The 22,977-nt window shown below is 47.0% G+C and overlaps 1 protein-coding gene across 1 annotated transcript; it reads right to left on the reverse strand.

The window, feature by feature from the left end:
- Positions 1-40: 40 nt before the first annotated feature.
- On the reverse strand, positions 41-22,500 carry LOC146232905 (breakpoint cluster region protein). The gene is made up of 23 exons (XM_084690612.1): positions 20,808-22,500; positions 12,220-12,401; positions 11,346-11,450; positions 11,063-11,248; positions 10,287-10,394; positions 10,008-10,065; positions 9,834-9,886; positions 9,315-9,455; positions 6,617-6,738; positions 6,312-6,477; positions 5,978-6,097; positions 5,689-5,764; positions 5,468-5,572; positions 5,269-5,343; positions 4,867-4,964; positions 4,637-4,759; positions 2,591-2,650; positions 2,270-2,379; positions 2,007-2,146; positions 1,732-1,866; positions 1,437-1,542; positions 1,093-1,255; positions 41-968 (listed from the first exon to the last, which is right to left on the reverse strand). Exons 1-23 carry the CDS (start codon positions 22,144-22,146, stop codon positions 879-881), a joined length of 3,861 nt encoding a protein of 1,286 aa, XP_084546738.1. The 5' UTR covers positions 22,147-22,500; the 3' UTR covers positions 41-878.
- Between the last annotated feature and the right edge of the window lie 477 nt (positions 22,501-22,977).

A 22,977-nucleotide genomic window follows, 5' to 3' on the forward strand; every position in this document is an offset into this window, starting at 1 on the left:
ACACTTTTTTTCATTAAATTAAACCACACATAACTAAAACAAAGGTGAATACGTTTTAATTAGGTAAACACATCGTAGGCCTACAGCAGAGAACACATTTATAAACACTCAAGTAAACATGCCTGCACGTTAAATGTCTTCAGAATCACTAACATCTTACAAAATAAAGAGAGCATTGTGTAAACATCAGGTGCTTTCGAATGTTCCTACAGGGAATCAGCAAGGAAAATGTTGGCACACGTGATGGTTAGATAGACTAAGAACCTAACATTTCCTAAAACATTATCAAGCAACGTTAAAGATACAGCGCACATGTCCTGTCCATTAATGTAGGCTATTACATAGGCCGTATCTCGTTTGGAAATTAGCCTTTTATGTTTCTAGCCTTTTATGTTTTTAGTTTCCATCAGTGAAACACTTGAGCGTCCCTGTAATGAGCTGATTGAGTCATATCTAATTACTAGACATAGACATAATTATCTAGCATTGTCTACTCTAGTGATAGTGTTGCATGGGTCCAGAAATACATAGTGCATTGTGATAACATCTCAAAAACTAGGTATGAGTATGAACTACCAAACAAATTCAAATAGAAGTGCAAATATTGATCATAAAAACAACTTGTGTACAAAATCAAGGAATGGTCGGAGTAATTCAAATAAATGTTTTTCTTAAATCCAATCTGGGGGTAAGGTCAATGCATGGATCTCATAATGTCAGAGGCTTTGGTCTGGTCCATTCTGCAGTGTGCTTTTGGCATCCTCTAGTGGCTCAAGTTAGCATTGCTGCTCAGCAGCGTGTACTTGCTCCAACATCAGCCATTATAGTTATAAACTGACAATTTCCTGTACAATTTTCGGAGAAGACGTCGTTTCATGTTATACTTCAGTAGAGAAAAGGAGGCTTTGACGTTTGCTGTCAGGGGTAGGAATGCTATCCAGTTGAAGGAAATATAACAGGAGCTGGACCTAAAAGCAACAAAAAAAGAATAGATTAGAACCAGAGTGTTTTGCACGTGCTACGAGTTTCTGGATCTGCTCTGCACATACCATTGACACCCTAGAACAAGTCAACTGTCAACCCTAATTGTACCTGTGACATGACCTCCAGTGACCAGCTGTCATTCATAGTGATGGGCTGTGAAGTATTGACTTGAATTTTGCTGTCTTTCTCAGACGGACGGAGCAAGGTAGGGCCAAAGACAGTGGCCAGGTTGTGGAACGACATCTTGTTGACACACTCATTTTCAGCAATCCTTCAAGAGGGGAGGGAAACCAGAAACGTAGCTTACGGGATGCTTGATACGTATTGATTACCCATGACAAGTGCTCTACGACAAGCTATACCTACTGCCAACGGAGGGGGAGTTTCGGCAGCTTTGTTTGGATGGAACTCATATTTACAAATGAGGGTTGTTGTGTTTCTAGAAACTGTACCTCTTCAGGTGATCCAGCAGGAAGAGAAAGGTCACCAGGTTGGGTTCAGGCAGAGACATAAGCAGGTTTAGCATGCAGCTCTCCTTAGCCACACTGTCTGATAGGGCTGCAACACAAGAGAAAACAACACTTAACATACATTTTATTTTGATATATCATTATTGTCACTGGTGACAAATCACCAAGGTATTCTTTTACCAAAAGCAACTTACAACTGTGCATATAGTAAGTGTGTCAATGAATCAAGGTTTTTTGGGGGGGGAGAGGGGGGGGGGGTAACAGCAGAGATACTGACCAATGCCTCCAGCAAAGTTGGGGTACAGGTCGTCAGTGAAGAGAGGTTCCGGCAGCTCGCGGAAATAAAGCTTCAGTGTTCCAGCAATGGCATTCACATCCATCTCCCTCATCATCACCGACACATCTTTATTGTCTAATAATCATAAAGGGGACATCAGCACCATAATTGAATTAGAGAGAATACTACCCGAATCTACCCATCACGGCCATCGTATTACAGTAGATTTCGGGTTGTTTGTGAGGGAGGAGAGATGTGAACTCCAGTAAACTCACTGGCGTCAAAGGCAGCCTTCAGAGCCTGGATGTCCGTGGCCACTCCCGAAACACGATAGATGCCCACTTCCTCCATCCCTCTCCTCTCTATCTCCTCCACACACTGCCTCACGATGAGAGGCACTTTGGAGCGTTCCCGTCTGTCAGGGGCACAAACGTTCGTCACGGTAACAGCACACCGCGTCTGATTTCTGTTTATCCTGGTATATCAGTCCCTTTGTGAACATACACGTCATGTTTCAATGGCCTCTCCTTCAACTCACTTGGTCACGGCGCTGATTTTGACGCCAAACACCCCTGACTGTTTCCGCGATGGCATTCTCTTCAGGCTGAACTCCCGGCTGGTGAACTTCATTGACAGCTTCACCTCAATCTGTCCCCAAAAATGTGTTGTACAAATTTTAAATCGCATCAAACATTGTCACCTGCTGCTTGTCCTTAAACCTTGTAGCTGGTTCAGGAGATGATGCAAGTGAAACATCATAGAACCACGGCTACAATGCTGTTTGATATGTATTCATCACACTATGGTGGGACGGAAGATTTAAAACTTTGGAAGCAGTGATGACTTTCCAAGTACATACCCCATTCATGGCGATGACTGTCCTCTGCCAGTCTTTGTTCTGTAGTGTTTGAGGATCCAGCTGGAAAACGTTAGTTGATTGTTAAACTGGGTGTGTATCATAAATATGACACATCAATGAAATACACAGTAAAAACAAGTTCAAAGTAACAGCAACACATTATATAACCCAACATTCACCAGATCTTCATCTTAGTCTCTTGTTTAAAAGATTGGGTACTTTCCCCCTTCACTTCCCATTCTCCAAATATATCTCTGGATCTTACATACTGTACCAAGTGACACTCAATCATCCTTACATAAGCTCTACATGGTTGGGTACTGTCAGCTCATGTCACTGATCTGTTTTAATCATCTGACTAACACCGATCTGCCAGCGTTCATTTGGAGTGATCAAGCACGAGTGTTGTGATAAAATCATCTCCAAGCAAGTGGGAGTTCTTCTGATTATCTAACACGCCAGATGTCCTTTCACCCAAAGAACAAAAACAATTCAATCTCATTCGGATTATTTCTTTGTTTCTTTTTACGTAACACTATCAGCGCGCCTCCCAAAATATAATGAACCACATATACGCATCAAAAAGGAGAAAAATAGCAGATAAATTCATATTCATGACATTTGGAGGAAGGCAAAAAGGTCACTACAAGCTCTACAATGTTTACCTCCAAAATACCACGTATTTTGAATATCTATCCATCCACATACAACCACCAGTCTCTGCGCTGTATGGTTACCTTCTGCCTGAGCAGGGTGTTGCGGACTCGCCCCCACAGACGAGACCCCGTGCCCTGGGGTTTCCCAGGACCCGGATCCCCTTCCTCCTCCAGACTGCCGGTGCTAACGAACCGGCTGCTGATCTGATCCACGTTCTGATCCAGCTCGCTTTCGCAAGTGTCACTCATACTCTTCTAGTCTCTTGGTCTCAGTATCTACTTTTGCAAAGCTACTTGACTGAAAAATGAAAGGAAAAAATCTGTCTAGATAAAATCAAATCTGTAAATGTAGTTCCATATTACAAGACCAAGCTCCCACAGTCATGTATATGGTCCAGTTATCCACAACAGTGTCCTACCCGCGTCTTTTCCTCACCATAGTCCAGCTACTTTCTCTCCCGATGAAAACAAGATGAACAAAGCCAGCTCAGGGACCACGTTATCTTTCTGTTGTCCCACATCCCAGATGGATCTGTGGATTAACTGCTGAGAATCCCCTCCTACCGAGATTACGGACGCGTGCCTGTAGCTGCCCAGAGCTGCCTGGGAGCATGCCTCCATAGGTCCAGCCTACCCGGTGGTCTAGTGGATCCACAGAGGTGACCCCTGACCTTGAACTTGAGGACATTGCTAGTTCCTTTCCTTCTCCTCCTCCTAAATCCTCTCCTTTAATTCCATAACATGTTCGGGACAAATGCACACAAACAACTTGAAGAGTCTTTCTTCCTCTAATCACAAACTAACGTTCCACTGAAAAGGTCAGGGAGAAGACAGTGAGTCATGACAAGGGTCCTGTTCATTAATCCCTGAAAGTGATCAGTGACGCAGCATATTGTGCGTTTGCTCTGAGGCCCTGTCATTGCCTGCTAGTCTTTTCTTTTCCTCAAGTTCTTTTTGCCTTGAGCGGGTGGAGAAAAGTCAGTGACTTTCAAGGAAATGTATTTATCTCAGGCACTGTCTATGCCCACCTATAAAGTAGAAAGAGCCATTTTTTGGCTGATCAAAAAAGGGATTCTCTCTGCGTTCCCCTTCCTCCCTCATGTGTAGGAGGACTTCCAGAAGATGCATTTGGCGATCCTGTCTCCAGTCCCAACTGTCATCTCCCCGTCTGTCCCAACTACACCCCTGCACCAGGCAATGGTGACCAATCGACAGCCCCCCATGTCTTTTCAGCACCGTAGGGTCAATCCTCACCACCAACCTACCATAGACCAGATAAGTCCGTCGCACAATGGAGTGTCATTGAAGTTTCAACATCAACATTCTCCTCACACATATTTCAAGTTGTTGGAAAGGCAGAACAGGATGCCATATCCCTCATCCCCCTCACCTGCAGCTGTCCTTTGGCCATGATCCTGTCCGTGTTCTCCCCGTCCTCCTTGGTTCTGTGGCAGCACTTCTCGTAGCACAGCAGCCTCAGGGTCTGCGAGCCCTCCAGTTCAATCTCAAACTCCTACATGGCACACAGACAGATTAGTTGACTGGTGTGACGATATAGAGGTGACAGGTGACTATGAACTAGGTCACCTCAGGACTGCGTGCTGACAGACTGTATCTCACCTCGTTCCAGTTGGGTTCTGTGGAGTCTCGGTACACGCGTGTCTTGGCCTTGTTCACAAAGTAGCCAAAGGAATCCACCTCCAGAGTGCAGTAGAGATCTGAACAGAGGAGCAACCGCTTTTAATCCGGGAAAACATCCTGACAAAGACTTTATAGAAACTCCGAAAGTAATTAGGTCACAAATACTGATTTGGGGGTACAAATGCTGTACATTTAGGTTGAAGAACCACAGGGGCTAATCCCACATATAAGCCCTCCTGTAGGTATCCAACATTGACAGAGAGACTAAGACTGAGCAGATGGGATTGACAAGGAGGCCCTCCTGCACCACACCCCCCACCCCCACCCGCCGACCTTGGTGACTGGATTATTACCAAGAATATAAAACTAGATGGCACTTACTTAAACTCTGTTTGAGCCCTGACGCAGAGTGAACGATGACATTCAGGAAGCCGTGGAGCCCAGATGACTCATCCTCTGCCAGACAAACAGGAAGACAGAAAAGAGAGCACTGATTGATTTTCTTTTTATACATCGGATCTGTCAGAAAACATTCTCTGTGGCGAATATCTGCCTTGTCAACCCGACTTGTACGGCCTACCTTCTTTATTCATGGTCATTGGGAGTGAATGGACTGTCTGAAGCTTCACACACGAGTTGGTGAGCATCTGCAGCTCCAGAGAGGTCAGAGAAAAGCTTTTGAAACCTGCAGCAGAGAACAGTACAGAGGGGGTGATTCTGATGGTCACCACGCCGTGGCAGGGTTGTGAGACAGTAAAGTGGAGAACAGCGGAGAGGATGTTGCGGAGAGAGAACCCTCACATTTCTTCTGCTGCTCCCGGATGATCTCCCTCCACTCCGCGCGCTCGTAATCGGAGGAGATCAGGAAGGTGAAGCCCTGTGTGGAACACAAACGGCGTCAGCACGATATTACTGTCAGAAACCCTCGGGGGGACAAGCTGTACCACATCACCGCACCTGTAGAGGGCAGCAAACCGCCAAACTAAATGACTGACCAAACCACGTATGACCCAGCAGGCAGATAAAGGGACAGTGATAACACTGGGGAGTAAGAGAAAGAGGCTAGTCCTAACTCTGCGGGCTGTCTCACCTTGCCGTTCCGGTTGGCTACTCTGAAGGCCATGCTGGGGGACATGAGAAGCAGCAGAGACTCCTGCTCTGACAGCTTCTTCTTCATCCTTTCCATCGCCTTCGCCCCTTTAGTCGTTCTCTGGAAATGCGAAAGAATTAGACTTGGCTGCCGTTCAAACACAAACGTTCACACACACACAAAAAAAAGTGTCATAATGGAGGCTGTTCTATTTTAAGGTCTACTTAGAAACACGAGGGTTCGTGCCCCTTTTGATGATGTCGAAACGAAACGTGTGAATTGATCGTGATATCAACATTCAGGAAATCCTCTCTCACGTGTCCCGTTCTAATACCTTCTCTCTCTGAATGTCGTTCTTGATCTGGGATATCTTGATCTTCATGGCGTCGATCTCCTCATCCTGGACCAGGGGGATGGGGGTGGACTCGGAGTCCTCGATAGTCTGAAAGGTGAGGTCCGCCAGTGGGATGTACCACTTACAGTCATACTGCTGACCTTTCCTGGACACACACACAGGACAGGGGAGCACCATCACACACCACACAACACAGAGAAGGGGAGCCTGCATTGCTTCTAGTTCAGGTAGATCAGTTGATGCCAGAAGTGGGTGTTGCTGGTCAGGGGATGGCACGGACTCACCCCGCCGTTTGTTTCTTCAGCTTGGCGCAGAGCAGCAGGTCTGTGAAGAGGAAGACGTGACGGAGCTTCCTGGATCCCTCAGCCAGCTCCACCATGAAGCGGTCTCTGAGCAGCTGACGGTTCTAGGTTGGGGGAGAGGAGGAAAGCACACACTGAAGGTTCTCAGAGGGGGGAGAGGAGGAAACCACACACTGAAGGTTCTAGGTTGGGGAGAGGAGGAAAGCACACACTGAAGGTTCTAGGTTGGGGGAGAGGAGGAAACCACACACTGAAGGTTCTAGGTTGGGGGAGAGGAGGAACCACACACTGAAGGTTCTAGGTTGGGGACAGGAGGAAAGCACACACTGAAGGTTCTAGGTTGGGGGAGAGGGAGGATGAAACCACACATTGAAGGTTCAGAGGCACTGCAACGCCATTGTTAGGGCTGTTTTGAAAGACACTCCATCTTCACTGTTCTTGACACCAGTGGGAAGGGGGGGGGGGCTATTTAAAATTTAAAATACAATAAGATCATGGTCTGGTATTTGAATTTCTCAACTACAATCCAGTGCCAGTGTCACCCTGAGGTTAGTTGCTTATCCTATTACTTGACAACTGGTATTGTATTTAGTACACTTCCTGCTGTCCCAGATGCACAACGGTTTAAAAGCAATATTTGATCCCATCAAAGTGAACCCACAAGAACTGCTAAGCAGGCAACAGACCCCTCCTCATTCATCCAATCCCTTGTTGACAAAACACAGATTAGGGGAATAAACTGTTGTGGTATGGGGTCACCACACATTTCATTTGCCATAAGGGTTTTATATTCCCATGACAACTGAATTGCATGTACAGTAACATGAAAAAGGAACATGCTCTGGGTAATTATGGACTTCAGTAGAGCTATATGATGAATGTGAACAGACTGGCTCTATACAGGACCTTCCCCAACCCTAAACTGCTAATTACACCAATGACGCAAACAAAGTATACTTGTGTATGTCCACAAATACATACAGTTGATCCTATTTATATACTTGGACCCAGAAATGTGCTTTATGACATAAAGCTCAGTTCAAACCTCTAACCGCCGTCTCTGTAACTGTCTGGTTGTTCTAAAAGCGCTCGTGTTTTCAGTAACAGATCGTCATTTCAGCACTTCCTGTGATCCTCCCAGCCTCCCTGCCAGGCCAGCAGGCTTGTGACGGAGGATATGACATCTGGTCTTCCTGTGGACGGGCGAGAGCTTAGGGTGTCAGTGTTGTTCATCCTCACCTTTGACCCTTGGACACAGCGATGCTTATATTCACACACACGGTAGCCCCTCCCCCTCCCCCCCTGCCCCCATGTGTACCAAGAAGGAAAACTCCACCAGGGAGGAGATTTCTGGGTTCCAAATTCCTGTATTTACATTGGCATCTGATTGAACTGTTTTCATGTTCCTTTTTAAGACATCTAACTACAAAAAGCTGTAGGAGAGGCCTACCAAAACATAACTACAAAGGACTCAAGTCATCACAGTAATTACACTGTGCATACACAAAACTCATGCCGCGTACAATACACAAACTAAACTTCACTGGTTAAATGGGGAAAGTCAGAGCCAGACTGTAGGCCCACACATGAAATAGACATTCTAGATGAAACTCCACACTTGTACATTTCATGTACTCATTTCCTTTAATAAGTCCAAATGTGAGGGGCGGCAATGAGTGGGAGTTTCCAGTAATGATAGAGGAAGTTCTCAATCAGGGAATCTGAATCAGAGGGGGTCAGGGGGGTGAGGGACAGAGAGAAAGAGAGGCAAAGCCAGGCAATAGTTATGAGGAAAGGTGGGCAGATGCTCGATAAGAACGGTGGCAGGTAATTTCGGGAAACGGAGCTGAGAAACTTGGAGAGAAGGATGGGAGTGACCAAAGATTAGGCGATGGGCTTTCCTGGTATCGTCGTGGAGACCCTCGGCCTTTTGTGTTTATACTAGTGGGTCATGTGCTTCCTCTGACACTCCCCCTTCCTCCGCTAATAAAGCAGACAGGCAGAGATGACTCAGCACAATCTGAGTCACCAAGCTGGTTTATTACAGTTCCCAGACACATCGTTCTCAAGGCTTTTACTGTTGCACGACAGAATGCTCGCACACCGTTGCCACTTTGACTCTCAGATGTCTGTGAATGTGCACGCGTTTGGTGTTTGAGGTAATCCATCCTGGCCACATGAAATACCGTGGCGTGATAAAAACAAGAGAAGACTGTTTTTTCCCTCGATCAGGCAGTGATTGCAACTCATATCCTGACAACCGGTTAAAGGTCCTCAAATACTACCTACACAATGAAGCACTGTTTTACTTACTAGGATGTGTGTGGCCACAAACGCATATGGCATTACAAGGAAGGTCAAAGCACTCTCTGTGCCCAGTCTGTGCCACTGTGCCTGCCTGTCAGACCACTGGATTTGTCCTTGGCAGAGAGAGCAAGTGTTCCAAGGCGGGTACAGACTGTACCCCCACCTACTGTGACCCTCCTCTAGTGCCGCGGAGGGGGTGGAGGGTGTAGGGGGTTGAGGGGGGATTTGAGTGAGAAATAAAAAAGCAAGCTACACTGCATCCAAAAGAAATAAGTACACACTTCTTGGTGAGTGCCCAATGGGATCTATTTCAGGCGAGCAGTCTCGTCCAATCACGAAGCCCAGACACAAAGCCACTGCGTCCCACACTGACCTCTCCCTTCTTGATGGTCATGGACTGCCTGCGTGGGGTGATCTCCTCGTTGATGCTGGACAGGAAGTTCTGGGAGATGCGCAGGGCGTCCTGCAGCAGAGGGTGGTCAGGGTGGCCGGGAGGAGTGTGCTTCAGAAGGTCCTGCAGGGAGGGAGGGAGAGAGACAGAGAGAGAGAGAGAGAGAGAGAGAGAGAGGGAGAGAGAGAGAGAGAGGGAGAGGGAGAGAGAGAGAGAGAGAGAGAGAGAGAGAGAGAGAGGGAGAGGGAGAGAGAGGGAGAGAGAGAGAGGAAGAGAGAGAGAGATAGAGAGGAAGAGAGAGAGAGGGAGAGAGAGAGAGAGAGAGAGAGAAAGAGAGAGAGAGAGAGAGGGGGAGGGAGAGAGAGAGAGAGAAAGAGAGAGAGAGAGAGAGAGAGAGAATCCAGCTGGGTCACGATACATCTTGTGTGATTGTGAAGTTTGGTGTCAACAGACCGGGAGTGTTGCGCGGGGTGATGAAGAGTGAATGTTTGTTTGACGTACATGCAGAACGAGGGTGCTCCGGGTTACTCTGTCCACTGGTTTATAGAGCAGGGCTGGGGGAGGAGAGGGGGATACAGGAAATTAGAAACAGCTTGTACCCTTTTTTTGGGGGGGGGGGGCACAAGTTTTTTTATAGTATGTTTGAAACGTCTCGAATGAAGTTGTTTCACTTACTTTCCAGTGAATGTTTGGCCTGGTCTTTGGACTCCTTTGCCGTCCTAACCTTAAGATTCTGAGGGCACAACAGGAAGGTCATCTCAGTGTGTCAAACATTAAGAAAGAGATCAAATCACTGCTAAACAGCTCCATTAGCCACGAAGGCCCTACTACTGTAGACACCGGGGGAGTGTTGAAGTTGCCTAGTCGACACTTCCCTAATGCAGCTGCACATCATCAAACAGTGGCTTGGCCGCCACACTCCCCTTGCCCCGCTGTGAGTGGTGCGATACATACCTCAGATATTTCAGCAAACTGGATGTTAGCCTGGCAGCACTTGTCGGCCGTCTCCACGGCAACCTTGTAGTTATCCACAAAGGCCCTGTACACTCCCAGCTGGCTGGCCTATAGTGGTGAGAGAGGCATGGAACACAAATGTCTATGAGAGTTCATCTGGTAAGGGGCACCGGTGCGTTAACTGAGGCGACATAGTGGAAAGGTGCCCTCTCTAGTGGTGCATACACACAGCCAGGGCAGGCCTGTCATGGTAGCTGTTTTTTCCATGAAACACAAACAAGATTTATATTGGAATACTGTAGAGCTTAGGGAACACTCATAACATGACACTGTTTCCTCACTGGCTGAATGGCTTCTGTGTGTGCCCACTATGTGTGACATCTTTTTCTCCTTCACCTTAATAGTGAGGCTGCTCTTCTGGCGGGGAGCGTCTTAAGAGTGGTTTGTTCCTCTTTATTGCCTGTCATGTGGAAAAGCAGGCTTTTATCTGCGCAGGAGATGTCTCCAGGCTGTCTGCTCAGCTGCATCCATCGCACGTTAAAGCCAGTCTTTAACTCCCCTCGTTTTTTCTTCTCAACCTCTCCTTCTTTCCACTAATATTAATGATCAAAGTCGGTCTACTGCCGCAAGACTTATGATCTGAACTGTCTCCGAAAGTGACTGATTGACTTAATAACGACCTACAAAAATGTCTAAAATGCTTTGGGAGTCTGAGGGAGGTCTGGGTGAACAAAGGAACTCTAGAACGATCCATCACAAAGCAACCGCAAGCGCACCAATTTCTGGAAGAGATCCCCCACACACTGGTTGTGGCTCCAGTCCTGGACTCTGGGTAGCAGCGCGTCATAGAAGTCCTTGTGGATGTCATGGAGCTCTGGCACCTTGAAGAAGATGATCTCGATCTGCTGGATGGTGAGCGTCGGCTGGGACGTGGTGGCAGCTGCCCTCAGTGGCTTCATAGGCTGGTGGAATTAGTTCAAGACCAAGGTTAGTGTGTGTGTGTGTGTGTGTGTGTGTGAGTGAGCAAAACGGTTCCCATGGTTTTCATCCAACACATACCAGGAGGAGAGCCTCCAGGTGGCTGAGATACGTCTCCTCGCTGGCCAGGATCCCGGACAGAACCCACTTCCTCATCTCCAGCCCTTTCTCTTGATCCAGCTCGCCCTAGAATGGGGGTACGGAGAGGGAGATGAGTGAGAGGAAGACAGCGTGTGAGAGAGATGCAGAGATAACAGTTCCCCTGCCGAGACTTCCACCAGGTTTTTTGGAAACAGAAGCAATCTTCACTAATCCCCTCAGAGTTCAGAGAGACCTCTTGAGCCCCTCGGGCAGGAGGGAATGTTCTCCAGGGAAGAGAACACCACAGATTGGATGAATACTACGCTGGGATGCAGAGGTCAAGCCTTGATCAGAAGTGTACTGTATCTGTGGTTTTCTTAACCTGGGACCTGCAGTTATTGACGGTCCAAATGCATCAGTCAGTTTAGGTTCAGAGCTACACAGAGCTGCTACAAAGCAGAGCTCTACAGACTAGCTGACATTCTCCTGACTGACTAGTGAGAGGAGCCTCACTGGTTTGAACCTTTGAAGATCAGAGAGGGGAACACATCAGAGGCCTGGGACTCATGGGGAGAGCAGGGGTGGGCTGGCATGTGGGTGAGGTGTACAGGATGCGGTTGGGAATACCCAAGCCTCCCTCAATTAAATACGACGGGGGATCCAGTGGCAGGTAGGCGGAAACAACAACCAGGGGACTGAAATGTGGTGGCATGGGGGAGGCACAAGAGACACGTGGAGGGGCATGATGAGTGGACGCCAGGAGAGTAGGGGACAGCGGTGGCAGAAGTGGGGCAGTCAGTGAAGGGACAAGGGCACAGGAACAGGAAGACACAGACACAGAGGCTCGTAGTAGCGGTTGACCCAGTCACATTACCGAGAGAGTGGACTCCAGAGAGCCGGAGGAGAGCGTTTCTCGGCTGCTGCGGCTTTTGGAGCGGAGACGCGGTGACGGGGAGGGGGAGGTGCCGAAGGGCAGGAGGTTGTGGTGGCTCTGGCTGTCCTCGCTGGCTTCCAGGTCGTAGCCATAGGAAAGAGGGGTCCCGCTGTAGGGGGCCTCTGTGATAACCATAGAAACAGGTAAGGTCAGAGATGATGTCAAACACGAATGCTGACATCTTCAACTACAGCAGTTCATAAACTCTCCCTAACATTGCATCACAAGCCAGTATAATGCACTGGCAATTGAGGGTATGGCAAAGGCACGTTCAATACAACAATTGAAACAATTCTCTGACAATATTTCAAACCAATTCCAAACAACTCCTTTTTTGGCCCAATGCTGTGTCTCTGTGTTTTAAATCCCTTGTGACCTTCAGATGGCCTCTGTCCAAATCTAGTTCTGAGTCTGTGCCGGGCACACAGGGTAGTTCTTAGCCTGTGCCGGGCACACAGGGTAGTTCTGAGTCTGTGCCGGGCACACAGGGTAGTTCTGAGCCTGTGCCGGGCACACAGGGTAGTTCTGAGCCTGTGCCGGGCACACAGGGTAGTTCTGAGCCTGTGCCGGGCACACAGGGTAGTTCTGAGCCTGTGCCGGGCACACAGGGTAGTTCTTAGCCTGTGCCGGGCACACAGGGTAGTTCTGAGCCTGTGCCGGGCACACAGGGTAGTTCTTAGCCTGTGCCGGGCACACAGGGTAGTTCTTAGCCTGTGCCGGGCACACAGGGTAGTTCTGAGCCTGTGCCGGGCACAGAGGGATTTACTCATAGCAGAGGATCAGCACACACAACTGCAGACGGGTCCCACTCTGCTCTTTTGTGATGGAGAACACTACAGGTCCCTCTCTAAATCCCTACCACACAGATGCAGTACATGGTGTACTACTTAATATGCTCTACTTTCCATCAAACTAGTATCCCAACAAGTCATTCATAACCTTAAGACAGAACAAAACCTGGTAACAACTGTGTTTCGCCTTACATCTCAGCCAGATCATCTCCCTATCCTCCTACTACATGTACAGTAAAAAGAGACATGCTGTCTGGGACATGTCAACAGCATCTAATGTTTGTGCTTCACCTATATGTTTCCTTGATCAGTCATCTGGCAGTGGAAAAACAAGTGGTAAGCCCTGTTATTGTCATCTTGACTCCACATCACTGTCTATCATTACCGGCAGTTAGTGTGTGGAAACAGGCGCAACAGCTCGAGTCAATGTAGTAATAAAAAGAGGTCTGTTTGACTCGTTTGGGGTCTGGTTAAAATAACACTGACGTCAAGCATGCGAAGATTACACAGTGACATGAGTTACACCATGACAGGATGACAGTAGATCACCTCTGCTTGGTAAACAAGGGAAAGAAGATTCCGGAAGCGACAGAAGATAAAGCCAGACCCAAAGGAGAAACAGCCTGACAACCAGAGACCACGACAAAAGGCCTGAACAAACAGGCAGAGTCTTGCAAACAAGGGCCACTGTGTTGACTCTGGAGTCGGACACTGTAGCAGGCTATGGCAGCTTCTAAACACAGGGGAAGTAGGTGTGAAAGGCCATTCTGTGTTCCTGGCAAATAGCTCAAAAGTTCTGGCACAGGATGAATACACATCCTCTCGTATGTAGACCTGGTTTTGGAAGCCAGCGTCAAACCGACACGCTAATCTTAAAAAAAGAAGGAAAAAACGACTGTAGTATTAACTCAGCATTCCTTTTCTATGAGCCTTTGTCTGTGTCCTTTTTTAAACTCAGAAGATTACTTATCTATGGGAGCTTGGAAGTGGAGGAAAACACCCCAGAAAGCCATCGATGGAACAATAGATGTAACTTCTCTGACTACGGTTACTAAGGAAGTGTCGAGGCAGGACTGTCCGGAACATTCAGCGATTCATCACCCTCAGAGAGGAAACAGTCACTCTGCACAAGGTCATCTTTTCTCGCCACACGTCTCCCCCTACCTCCATCCACACAGAAACCTACACTCCAGCATGTACACAACCACGGGTGCCCTACTTGAACCACATCACATGTTTATCGACCCGGCCTCCGCTCAGCGGGACAATGAGGGGGTAGAGAAAATGGGGCTGAAAATTGGTTCAAACTCAAACACTGTTTGACTAGGTGGTTAGACAGCAGAGTCAGTGTAGGACAGCTACCCCCCCCCCCCCTCCCCAACAAGGGTCAAAATGATTTCAATTGTGCAATCGAGCTGCAATAAATACATAATAATGACATTGCATAATAGTGCTTAATCCAACAGCTGTGGCGAGACCCTGCATCCATGAAGCAGGATCAGAGGCAACCATTCTTCTGGACAATTTAGAGATGACAACAGTCTTTCAGTGTTCTAATACCATCCAACTTCTGGTTTAACACGGTTCAACTTCGATCATTAATCCTCAATAACATTTATTTTAGATCATCTTCAAAGTTTATAATTGATCATCAAATTGTTAGATAGATAAACCTATTATAACACAGTACAACAGGACTAACCTAAAATAGCAACAAGAGTTCAGAAAGCAAGACCAGAAGTTAGGTTATCAGCATTTTCATCCGGTGCCACTATCAACGTGTGCAGCACAATACTGTTCGGTAGAGGATCACGATGGTGGTGTACATCATAAAGAAACATTCACAGGCCTGTAATCCTAATCCACATAGTTGTAGCCTATGGACCAAACCATCTCCACAGTAAAGCAATGACAGATGGGTAGCCAGTATAACTCTACAGAATAAGAGAAACAAACAATGATTTAACATAGCAATATTGGATTGAACATGACCTTGGAATAGGACCGAGTTCACACACGGTTCAAAACAATACAGGTCAGGATATCCTTTACTAAGGAATACATCCCTTGAAATAGAACTTGGCTCGTCTTGAGTAAACAGTGTAAATGGAGCATGTTAGATATCTGATCAAATACACAGATGCCTTGTGTTGATCTCATAGATTCCTGCAAATCCTAAATTGGATCTAGATGTGGATCCAAATCTCCATGTGGTGTGTGCATTAAAACTCCAGTAAGTAACCCGTGGTTGATTAAAGTTTGCCAGAACGTCTCTAAAGAGAGAAGGATGGAGTGTTCCTTCTGAAAGTGAACCAGGAAGTGGTCCAGACAGAGATCAGAGTGACAGGACAGGGTTCCTGCCCGGACCATCTGGAGACACTAACTGGTTGATTAAATGTTCTAAACTGAGACCAGCCATTCTGTCCTATTGACATTGGGCATTTAGACCGAAAAAGGAATAAAACAGAACTTAAATATGTGTATCGATCCTGCATGGACAGGGTTCACGTTTCCTCTGAGCCCAACTGGAAAATAATTGTCTGTAAATCATCAGGTTAGTATCGAGAACAGCAGAATGTCAGTCTTTGTGTCTCCTCTGCTGGATGAGTTTAGCTGCAACAGCGATAAAAAAAGGCAGTAGCAAATACCAATGTGTGATGTTGTGAAAAGGTCAGTGCCACTTTATGGCTCCCCCTAAATGGATTCTCCTCCTGCTCGTGTGGTCACTGGGGAGACAGGGCTCAGAGATTGACCAATCGGAGGGGGACCGAGGTGGTGATGGCTGGTACACATACTGTCGCCCTTCATATCCCCATTTCAGCTCTCCTCACTTCATAAGGAGAATGCGGAGCAGTGAAACTCTGGCCCAATCGCTGACGCGTCCCTTTATTTAGCTCACTTGGTGACACAGATCTTCGTGCTACAAAGAGTTGCACTACAACCCACGCTGCTGCAAATGGTCCATTCATTCACGGCACAAGATAGGGGGCTACTGGGGCTGGTTCTGCACCCGCACTTCCCCTCAGCACATCTGTTCTCTCTCCCACCCAGCTTCGCCCATCAAGTTGAAAAGAAACAGGCTTGTGGCATCTGTGACGAGGTGAAGCCGGTTCAACAGCCCTTGAAGGAGCTGACTGGATGTGTTGGCAAGTTGTCAGAGGCCGAGTCAACCAAACATCAGCACATCCGAGTCCGTCCAAAGAGGCTGTTAAAGTAGGCGGGGGCTGGGAGGCAGACCACAGACCCAGAAGAGGCCAAAAAGACCCACCAGCTCTCTACTCAGAACTGTTATAAAACACCCTAAAATTAGTGCCAACCAGAGAGCAGCAAAAAGCTGGTGCTCAGCCGCCCAGCCAAACACACCTACTAATCAGGGTGTTTAAATAGCTCAGGATGGCCACGGTAAGGCCCTGAAGAAGAGAATATCCAGGTCCAAAAATTACTCCAGTGTGTGACCTTATATAGGACAGTCAAACTCACTTGAGCTCTGCGGTAGAGCACACACACACACACACACACACAAAAAGCTGTGATAGCAGTGTGAAATAGGGGAGAAAAGAGCCATTGGACAACCATGTGGTCCTATTTTTTCATATCACACGTTCAATTATTCATATCATAACACCTGTGTGCTGTCGACACAACACCAAAACAGAACCCTGAAACAGACCGTAAGATTTGGTTCAGTGGCAACATCCACATGTGTACAATACCGTATCAAGTTCTCCTGCACGGTGGATGGTTTCTAAGAGTTGATCAGTCATGTGAAACATAGATCTCAGCTCAACATGGTGGGTCTGGCCTGCCCTAAAGGGACACTCATTCATAACACTAGACAAAAAAGCTCTGTATGTAAACGTGGAACAAAGATCCTAAACTAGATATTCATCATCAGTTCCGTGCTTTTTTTCCATGTACTGTCTAATGCGCTGAAGAACCGCAAGACCTGGACGTTCATTTTAAAGTACTTGCATGAAAGGGTGTTTGTTAAAACAATTTCCAGCAGCTAAGGGCGACAGAACAAACCCCCGTGGGGGATCAGGTTGTCAGGGAGGTGAGCTCACGCACAACTTTATGTTTCGTTAACCGTGGTCCCCACACACCCCACAAACAGCTGAGGCATTCCATAAACACTTGGCCTGCCAGCCAGCAGCACAGAGAGCCCTTTGAGGAGTCGGGAGCGGGAGGGGAGGCTAAGACCAGGGGGGCCAGGGGGGTTAGAGGGAGCACGAGGGAGGATTACAGAGGAGAGGGAGGCCTCGAGGAAGGGCTGTGTTGGCTAATAAACATTTCACCCAGAGCTCTCCCATTATCTGTAGGGAAATGTGGGTGAGGAAAGTGCTTCCAAATCAACCACGAGTCTCTAAAGCACAGTATTCCGATCAAAGCTGGTGGCATGTCGATCCTTGCATCATGTGCAGGGGTAGCTGAATGTGTCCCTGCTGAATTGAGAAAGATTAACGGAGTGCTTGTTTCTGTCTACAGCTGGCCTGGCCTGCTACTCTGATCTTCTGCCAAGTGGCCACACACACTTTCTTCTCTACCATCTTATTACCAAGGCAACCACCTGCAAGGACAGGTGACACGCACACGCACACGCGTGCACAAAACTCTTCAGTTCTGTGTTTTTCTGCCGTGCAAGTCCCACTTCCTCTCATACATTTAAACTCAAGGAGAGGGAGAGGCCACATTTTTCGACTTCCTCAACCACTAAACCCAAAGTTGTTGATATTCAGGTACAAAGACTGGCCTGTCTGGGAGTCAAAGTGCCAGCCAGAAATACAACCTGCGTGGTGACCAGCACCTCTCTAATTCCTGCTGACGAGGCTGATATAGCCCTAGACTGGAGTCAGACACTCAGATCTGATCACTGTCAGACAGACTAACTGAAGGCATTACATTAGTGTCAAAGCTGAGCTGGCATCAAGCCTCTCCTGACAGTCTCCAGACATCTTAGAGAACTTCTTTTTTTTTTTTACTTCTGACATGCTACATAAATAGATTCAAACTAAAGCTACAGGTGGATATTATACAGGTATGTTAAGTGCTAAAGATGCGCGTTATACCATCTTTAAAGATGATCACACATAGCTGGGATGTGAACACTGTGTCTGGTAGCTCCATTCTCATGGCCAGTGACTTCTCCTCGCCTATAAATAAATAAACCATTAGACAGTCTATAGCAAAGCCAGACTCTCCCTCATACATAAGAAAAGTCCATGGCAACTGGCATGTCACAGCCATGATGATAATAAATTATGGCAAAACAGACACACAAGAGAGTTGCCCTCCTTTAAGGCACACAGCTAATCAGCAGCTCTATTCACAGCCATGCTTGACAATTGGCCTAGATAACCAAAGACCAGGACACAGTCCTGATTCTCAAAACTCCTATTCAAAGAAAAGACACCCCAGAGATGTGTCAATTTTAGACTGACCGTGTTCCTTATGACTACAAGAGGGAGGTGGATGAGGCTTGGTGGTGTATGGCACAGACCGGCATTTGCCACTGGCTTCACCTCCTCCGGATCCATACACCATGCCAGCCAGGAAAACCACGCCATCAATGATGCCATGTGTCTAACTGCCTGGCAGGCCAAACATGACAGTTTTCTTTTTTTTTTTTTACATACAATCTTTTGCAGTCCAAATATCATACCAGAACAAACAAAGTACAACCACAGACATATGAACACTATGCAGCCTAAAAGTCATTTGAATGCTTACATAACTAGGGTGCAGTGTCCCTTTATAACATTGAAATTAAGCTAGCTTTACAAGGCAGATTAAATGGAATTTGCTGAACACTGCAATACATTTTACGAAAAAACAAAAGAATGCTTTTCCAGAAGTTAGTAACCTCAATAGAAAACAGTGGATTGTCATTCCGTGTCTCAAAACCTCTGATAACCAGAGCACTGATCCAGCAATGTGCGCAATAATGTTATTACGACATCAGAAAATAAATCCAGATCTCTTGTAATCCATAAAGCACTGTTTGCATGAGGCAGCGGGACTTTTACCTCTCAGGAACATGTCCTTTTTTAAACAGGCAATAAAGGCCCAACAGCACATGGTCTGAAGGACAAATCTCTCTGGTAACTGAAATCAGTGGCCTATTGCGTCTTTTTTGTACCATGTCTGTATATGTAAATATACTGTGTTTAGTAGAAAGGACTACAGGATATTCTGTTTTATAGTTTCTAAAAAATAAGTTATTGGTCACTAGGCCCAAATATTTGCACCCTGGCCTGGACTCACGGAACAGCAATTTAGAAACCATTACTCCATTTGACGGCTCCATTCTCTTTCCCCTCCATTGGGAGCATGCACAACCAAATTATTTGCCAAAATTATTTACACAGTTTTGACAAATACTCAGTGTTTTGCAGAGCTGTGTTTTGCAATGTCACAAAGCAAATAGTGTGGCAAAATAAACCAGCCACAGAGCAAATGGATTTGCACATTTCTGTCATCAGAGGAGCATGCTGCCCTGGCTTACTGTTCATGCTGATTATTTCACAGTCTATTTGTGAGCTTCTTGCATGTTTGGTGTTAAAGTCTTATGCTTTGTACCCTATGCACTTACATAACAACAGCCTGTTCTCATCTACAGCTTAATCTGCAGCACAGTGAGTAAGGATCTTTGGAAACACGCACTTATTTACTACTATTGAAAACTGTGTTCATGTCCCCAAGCAACAACTGCATGTGTTGAGAGGAAGTTTATGGTATGGTTTATGCTATGGTGTCCCAACATTTGTCCTACGATTTTTCCAACTGTGCCATGAAAATATGATACATTTGTCTACAAATATCAGACAGCTGTTAAATTCAGCAAAAATGGATTTAAAAAAAAAGAAGAAAAAAAAATGTTGTATCCTCCATCTCTGTCCTTGGCAACACAGTATAGACCACCCTATCCCACACTTAACATTGTTACATTGTTGCAGTGTCAATACATGTACTGGATGAGTGATCCCTCTATTGTGTTCACACTTAACAACAGGAAACACTGATGCCTGAAATTTGGATGGGAAGCCATGTGACACACTTTGAGGTCCCCATCCTCCTCTCAGTGAGAGTTGTCAGCCCTTTTTCCTCCCCCACCCCCAACAAAGAGCCTCCCTAAATTCATCACGCTACACAAACCCCTTTAAGTTAATTACTCAGTGCCAAGGACAACAACGCTGATGCGTGCTGACACGAAAACACTCTGGGTGGACTGGCCGAGTGGTTGGACGGCCCGAGGGCTCTCAGTATCTCTGTCTGAGCTTCTTCAGAGGAGCACTAGCCACCACTCAATAGAAGAGAGCAGAAGGGGAAGAAAGAGAGGGCAAGGCGCACTTACAAAGGCACACGGAAAACAAGTCCTACTCTCTTTAAAAAAAAACACTGGGGTACTTTAGGGTCGTGCTGTATTAAAAGGACTCTACATAATCCCGTGGGAAGCATTTAAGCAGATTTGTATCAGATCAAATGAATTCCTTCCTTTTAACATAATGTTGCAGGTGCACTTTACCACATTACTGCTATAATCGGGATCAAGAACAGACAGGACAAGTACAGACGTCCTTCAACACAGAAAAGATAAAGATGGCCTTGAGCATGCATTAAAAGTTTTGAAGTGCCTGTGCTTACTTAAACAGTTTGGTGTGATTGATCCCAAAAATAAAACAGGGTTATGATTTCTTTTTTGGAACACACAACAAAAAACATGAGAGCTCGCAAACCTACCCAAGTCTCCCTGGACACTGTTGTCATGTGAGGTTCTACTGGATGTGATGGAGTCCCCGTCGCCGGGCCAGATTTGTCCCGTTTTGCGGACCCCCACGACGGAGGCCTCCGACACCAACACCTGCTGCTTGAGACGCTTCTGGGACAGGGGCGTGGGGGGGCTACTGCTGTCAAAAGACTGCTGGGAATTCTGGGATGGCGAGCGGCTCTTCTCCCGGTACATGCGATAGGTGGTGGGGCTGGGGGACACATGGCTGGATTGGCTGGAGGAAAAGTCCTCCTCGCTGGACGTGAGGTTCTCATTGGAGCTACAGTCTGGCGTGTAGCCACCGCCGACATCGTCGCAGCTGCCAGGGGAGTAGGAGCGCCGCGGCCAGGTGAGGTGAGAGTCTTCCTCGACGCTGTGGTCTCTAATGTGGATGACTCGTCCCTCCCCATCACTCATCATCCCCCCTACGTACACACTGGTGTAGGGCTGACAGTCCGAAGCCTGACGCTCCGGTCGCCCCCCGTTGGAACGGATGACGCTGTCCTTCAGGAAGTGCGGGTTCACCTCCGCGTCGTCATACACCCCATTGTAGCCACAGTTGCCCTCGGTGGATCGGCCTCTTTGGATGGCCTTGCGGAGGTCTCCGGACACGGCAAAGAGGTTCCCGGGCAGGGAGTGCAGGGATCTCTTGCGTTCCATCTGCATGGCCTGGCAGCCCAGACTACTGATCTTGTCTGAGACCTCCCTGTCGTTGACCTTCACCAGCCCTTTCTCGTGGTGGTACTCCATGTTTACATAGAAGGGCCTCTCCGCTCCTCCCACCACAGACGACCCCTTCCCCTCACCGGCGGTGTGAGAATTTGCCCTCTTGATGCGCTCAAAGTTGGACCTCAGAGCTGCCACTGATCCCATGCCCATCTTGAGGGGGCAGTCTGTGTCTGTCTCTGTGGAGCATGCCGAGGGCCTGACGGGGAACACCCCCTCCCTCTGTCTGGACGGAGACTCCTCATCCACCTCCTCGACCTGCGGACACTCACCCGCGGGCGGCTCGTCTGTGCAAGACGTCTGGTTGTCTGAGCCACTGGGCTGGTCTTCCGTGTTCATGAGACTCACTCTCTTGAAGCCCCATCGCCCGCCGTCATACGTCTTCTTCTCCTTAGCCAGTAAGGTTTGCAGGTAGATCATCCGAAAGCGTTCCTTGTTCACTTCTTTCTCCAGGTGCCTGATGGATGCTTTGCATTTCTCCAGCTCCTGTTCAATGTCCATTGTGGACTTCAGTTGCATGTTGGGTGGGTCTGATTCTGGAAACTGGGCTTTCCATGCCTCCACAAAACCCACTGGTTCAACCATTGTTTAATTGAAAAGGTTATGCCCAGGAGGAAATAAAAAATAATAATATTTTAAAGCATGACTTACATAATTTTACCAAAGCACACTACTCATGATGATTGAAGAAAAAGTGTGAAACCTATTTTACATGTTCTTCATTGCTGCATAAAAGTGATAGAGAATGAAAGAGAATTGAGCAAGATCCTATGAAAACGGAATGAAAGTTGTTGCCAAGAAGTTATTCTTGTCTTGTCTTGTCCATGGAAACATTTCACTGATCCTCATTCACAATCAATGATTCTTCATTCATCATACAAACAAAAATTGAGCAATCTTCATAAGAAAGTTTTAAAAGGAAAATCCAATTCATCCATTCCGAATTCGATTCATGCCATTAAATAGTGTTCTTGTTATCATGCTTTCTTCTGCAATGTTAAACTGATGAGTTGTGCGTACTACCAACTCTCCGATCACAAACACTGATGTTTTGCTCCTGAAACACAGTTGAGTTGAGGTAGGTGCAGCTGAAAGTAGGAGGAGCTACACTGTACTGTTTTAAAGACACAGGCTTGTAGAGGGAGTCGCAACACGGATCGGAGTAGCCTGCATCTTTTTATGTAGACTGTCAGGGAAAAATATATGCAGTCAAAAGTACCAAACGCCATAATTTAACATCATTAAAATCTATCTGAAGATTGATATATATGTATAATAAAAAATATGTGCGTACCTCCTTACCCCCCGTCCACACACACACACCAATTATGTTGTACGCGTTCAGACCTGGGGAGGTTTGAGGTGGACTGCGTGCGCCTCACTGTGGTACCCGGTCGAATATGCGCAGCTGTTACT

The sequence above is a fragment of the Hypomesus nipponensis genome, chromosome 24, assembly GCF_054491055.1.
Source record: "Hypomesus nipponensis isolate SF chromosome 24, ASM5449105v1, whole genome shotgun sequence".
Lineage (NCBI taxonomy): Eukaryota > Metazoa > Chordata > Actinopteri > Osmeriformes > Osmeridae > Hypomesus > Hypomesus nipponensis.

What these genes read in the sequence shown, in the direction of transcription:
- LOC146232905 (XM_084690612.1), bottom strand. Translation starts at nt 22,146, where the DNA reads ATGGTTGAACCAGTGGGTTTTGTGGAGGCATGGAAAGCCCAGTTTCCA. An exon ending in GGGATCTCTTCCAGAAATTG is followed by an intron (nt 10,395 to 11,062) that starts GTGCGCTTGCGG and finishes TCACCACTATAG; the next exon opens with GCCAGCCAGCTGGGAGTGTA. An exon ending in GGAGCACCCTCGTTCTGCAT is followed by an intron (nt 9,456 to 9,833) that starts GTACGTCAAACA and finishes CCCTCCCTGCAG; the next exon opens with GACCTTCTGAAGCACACTCC.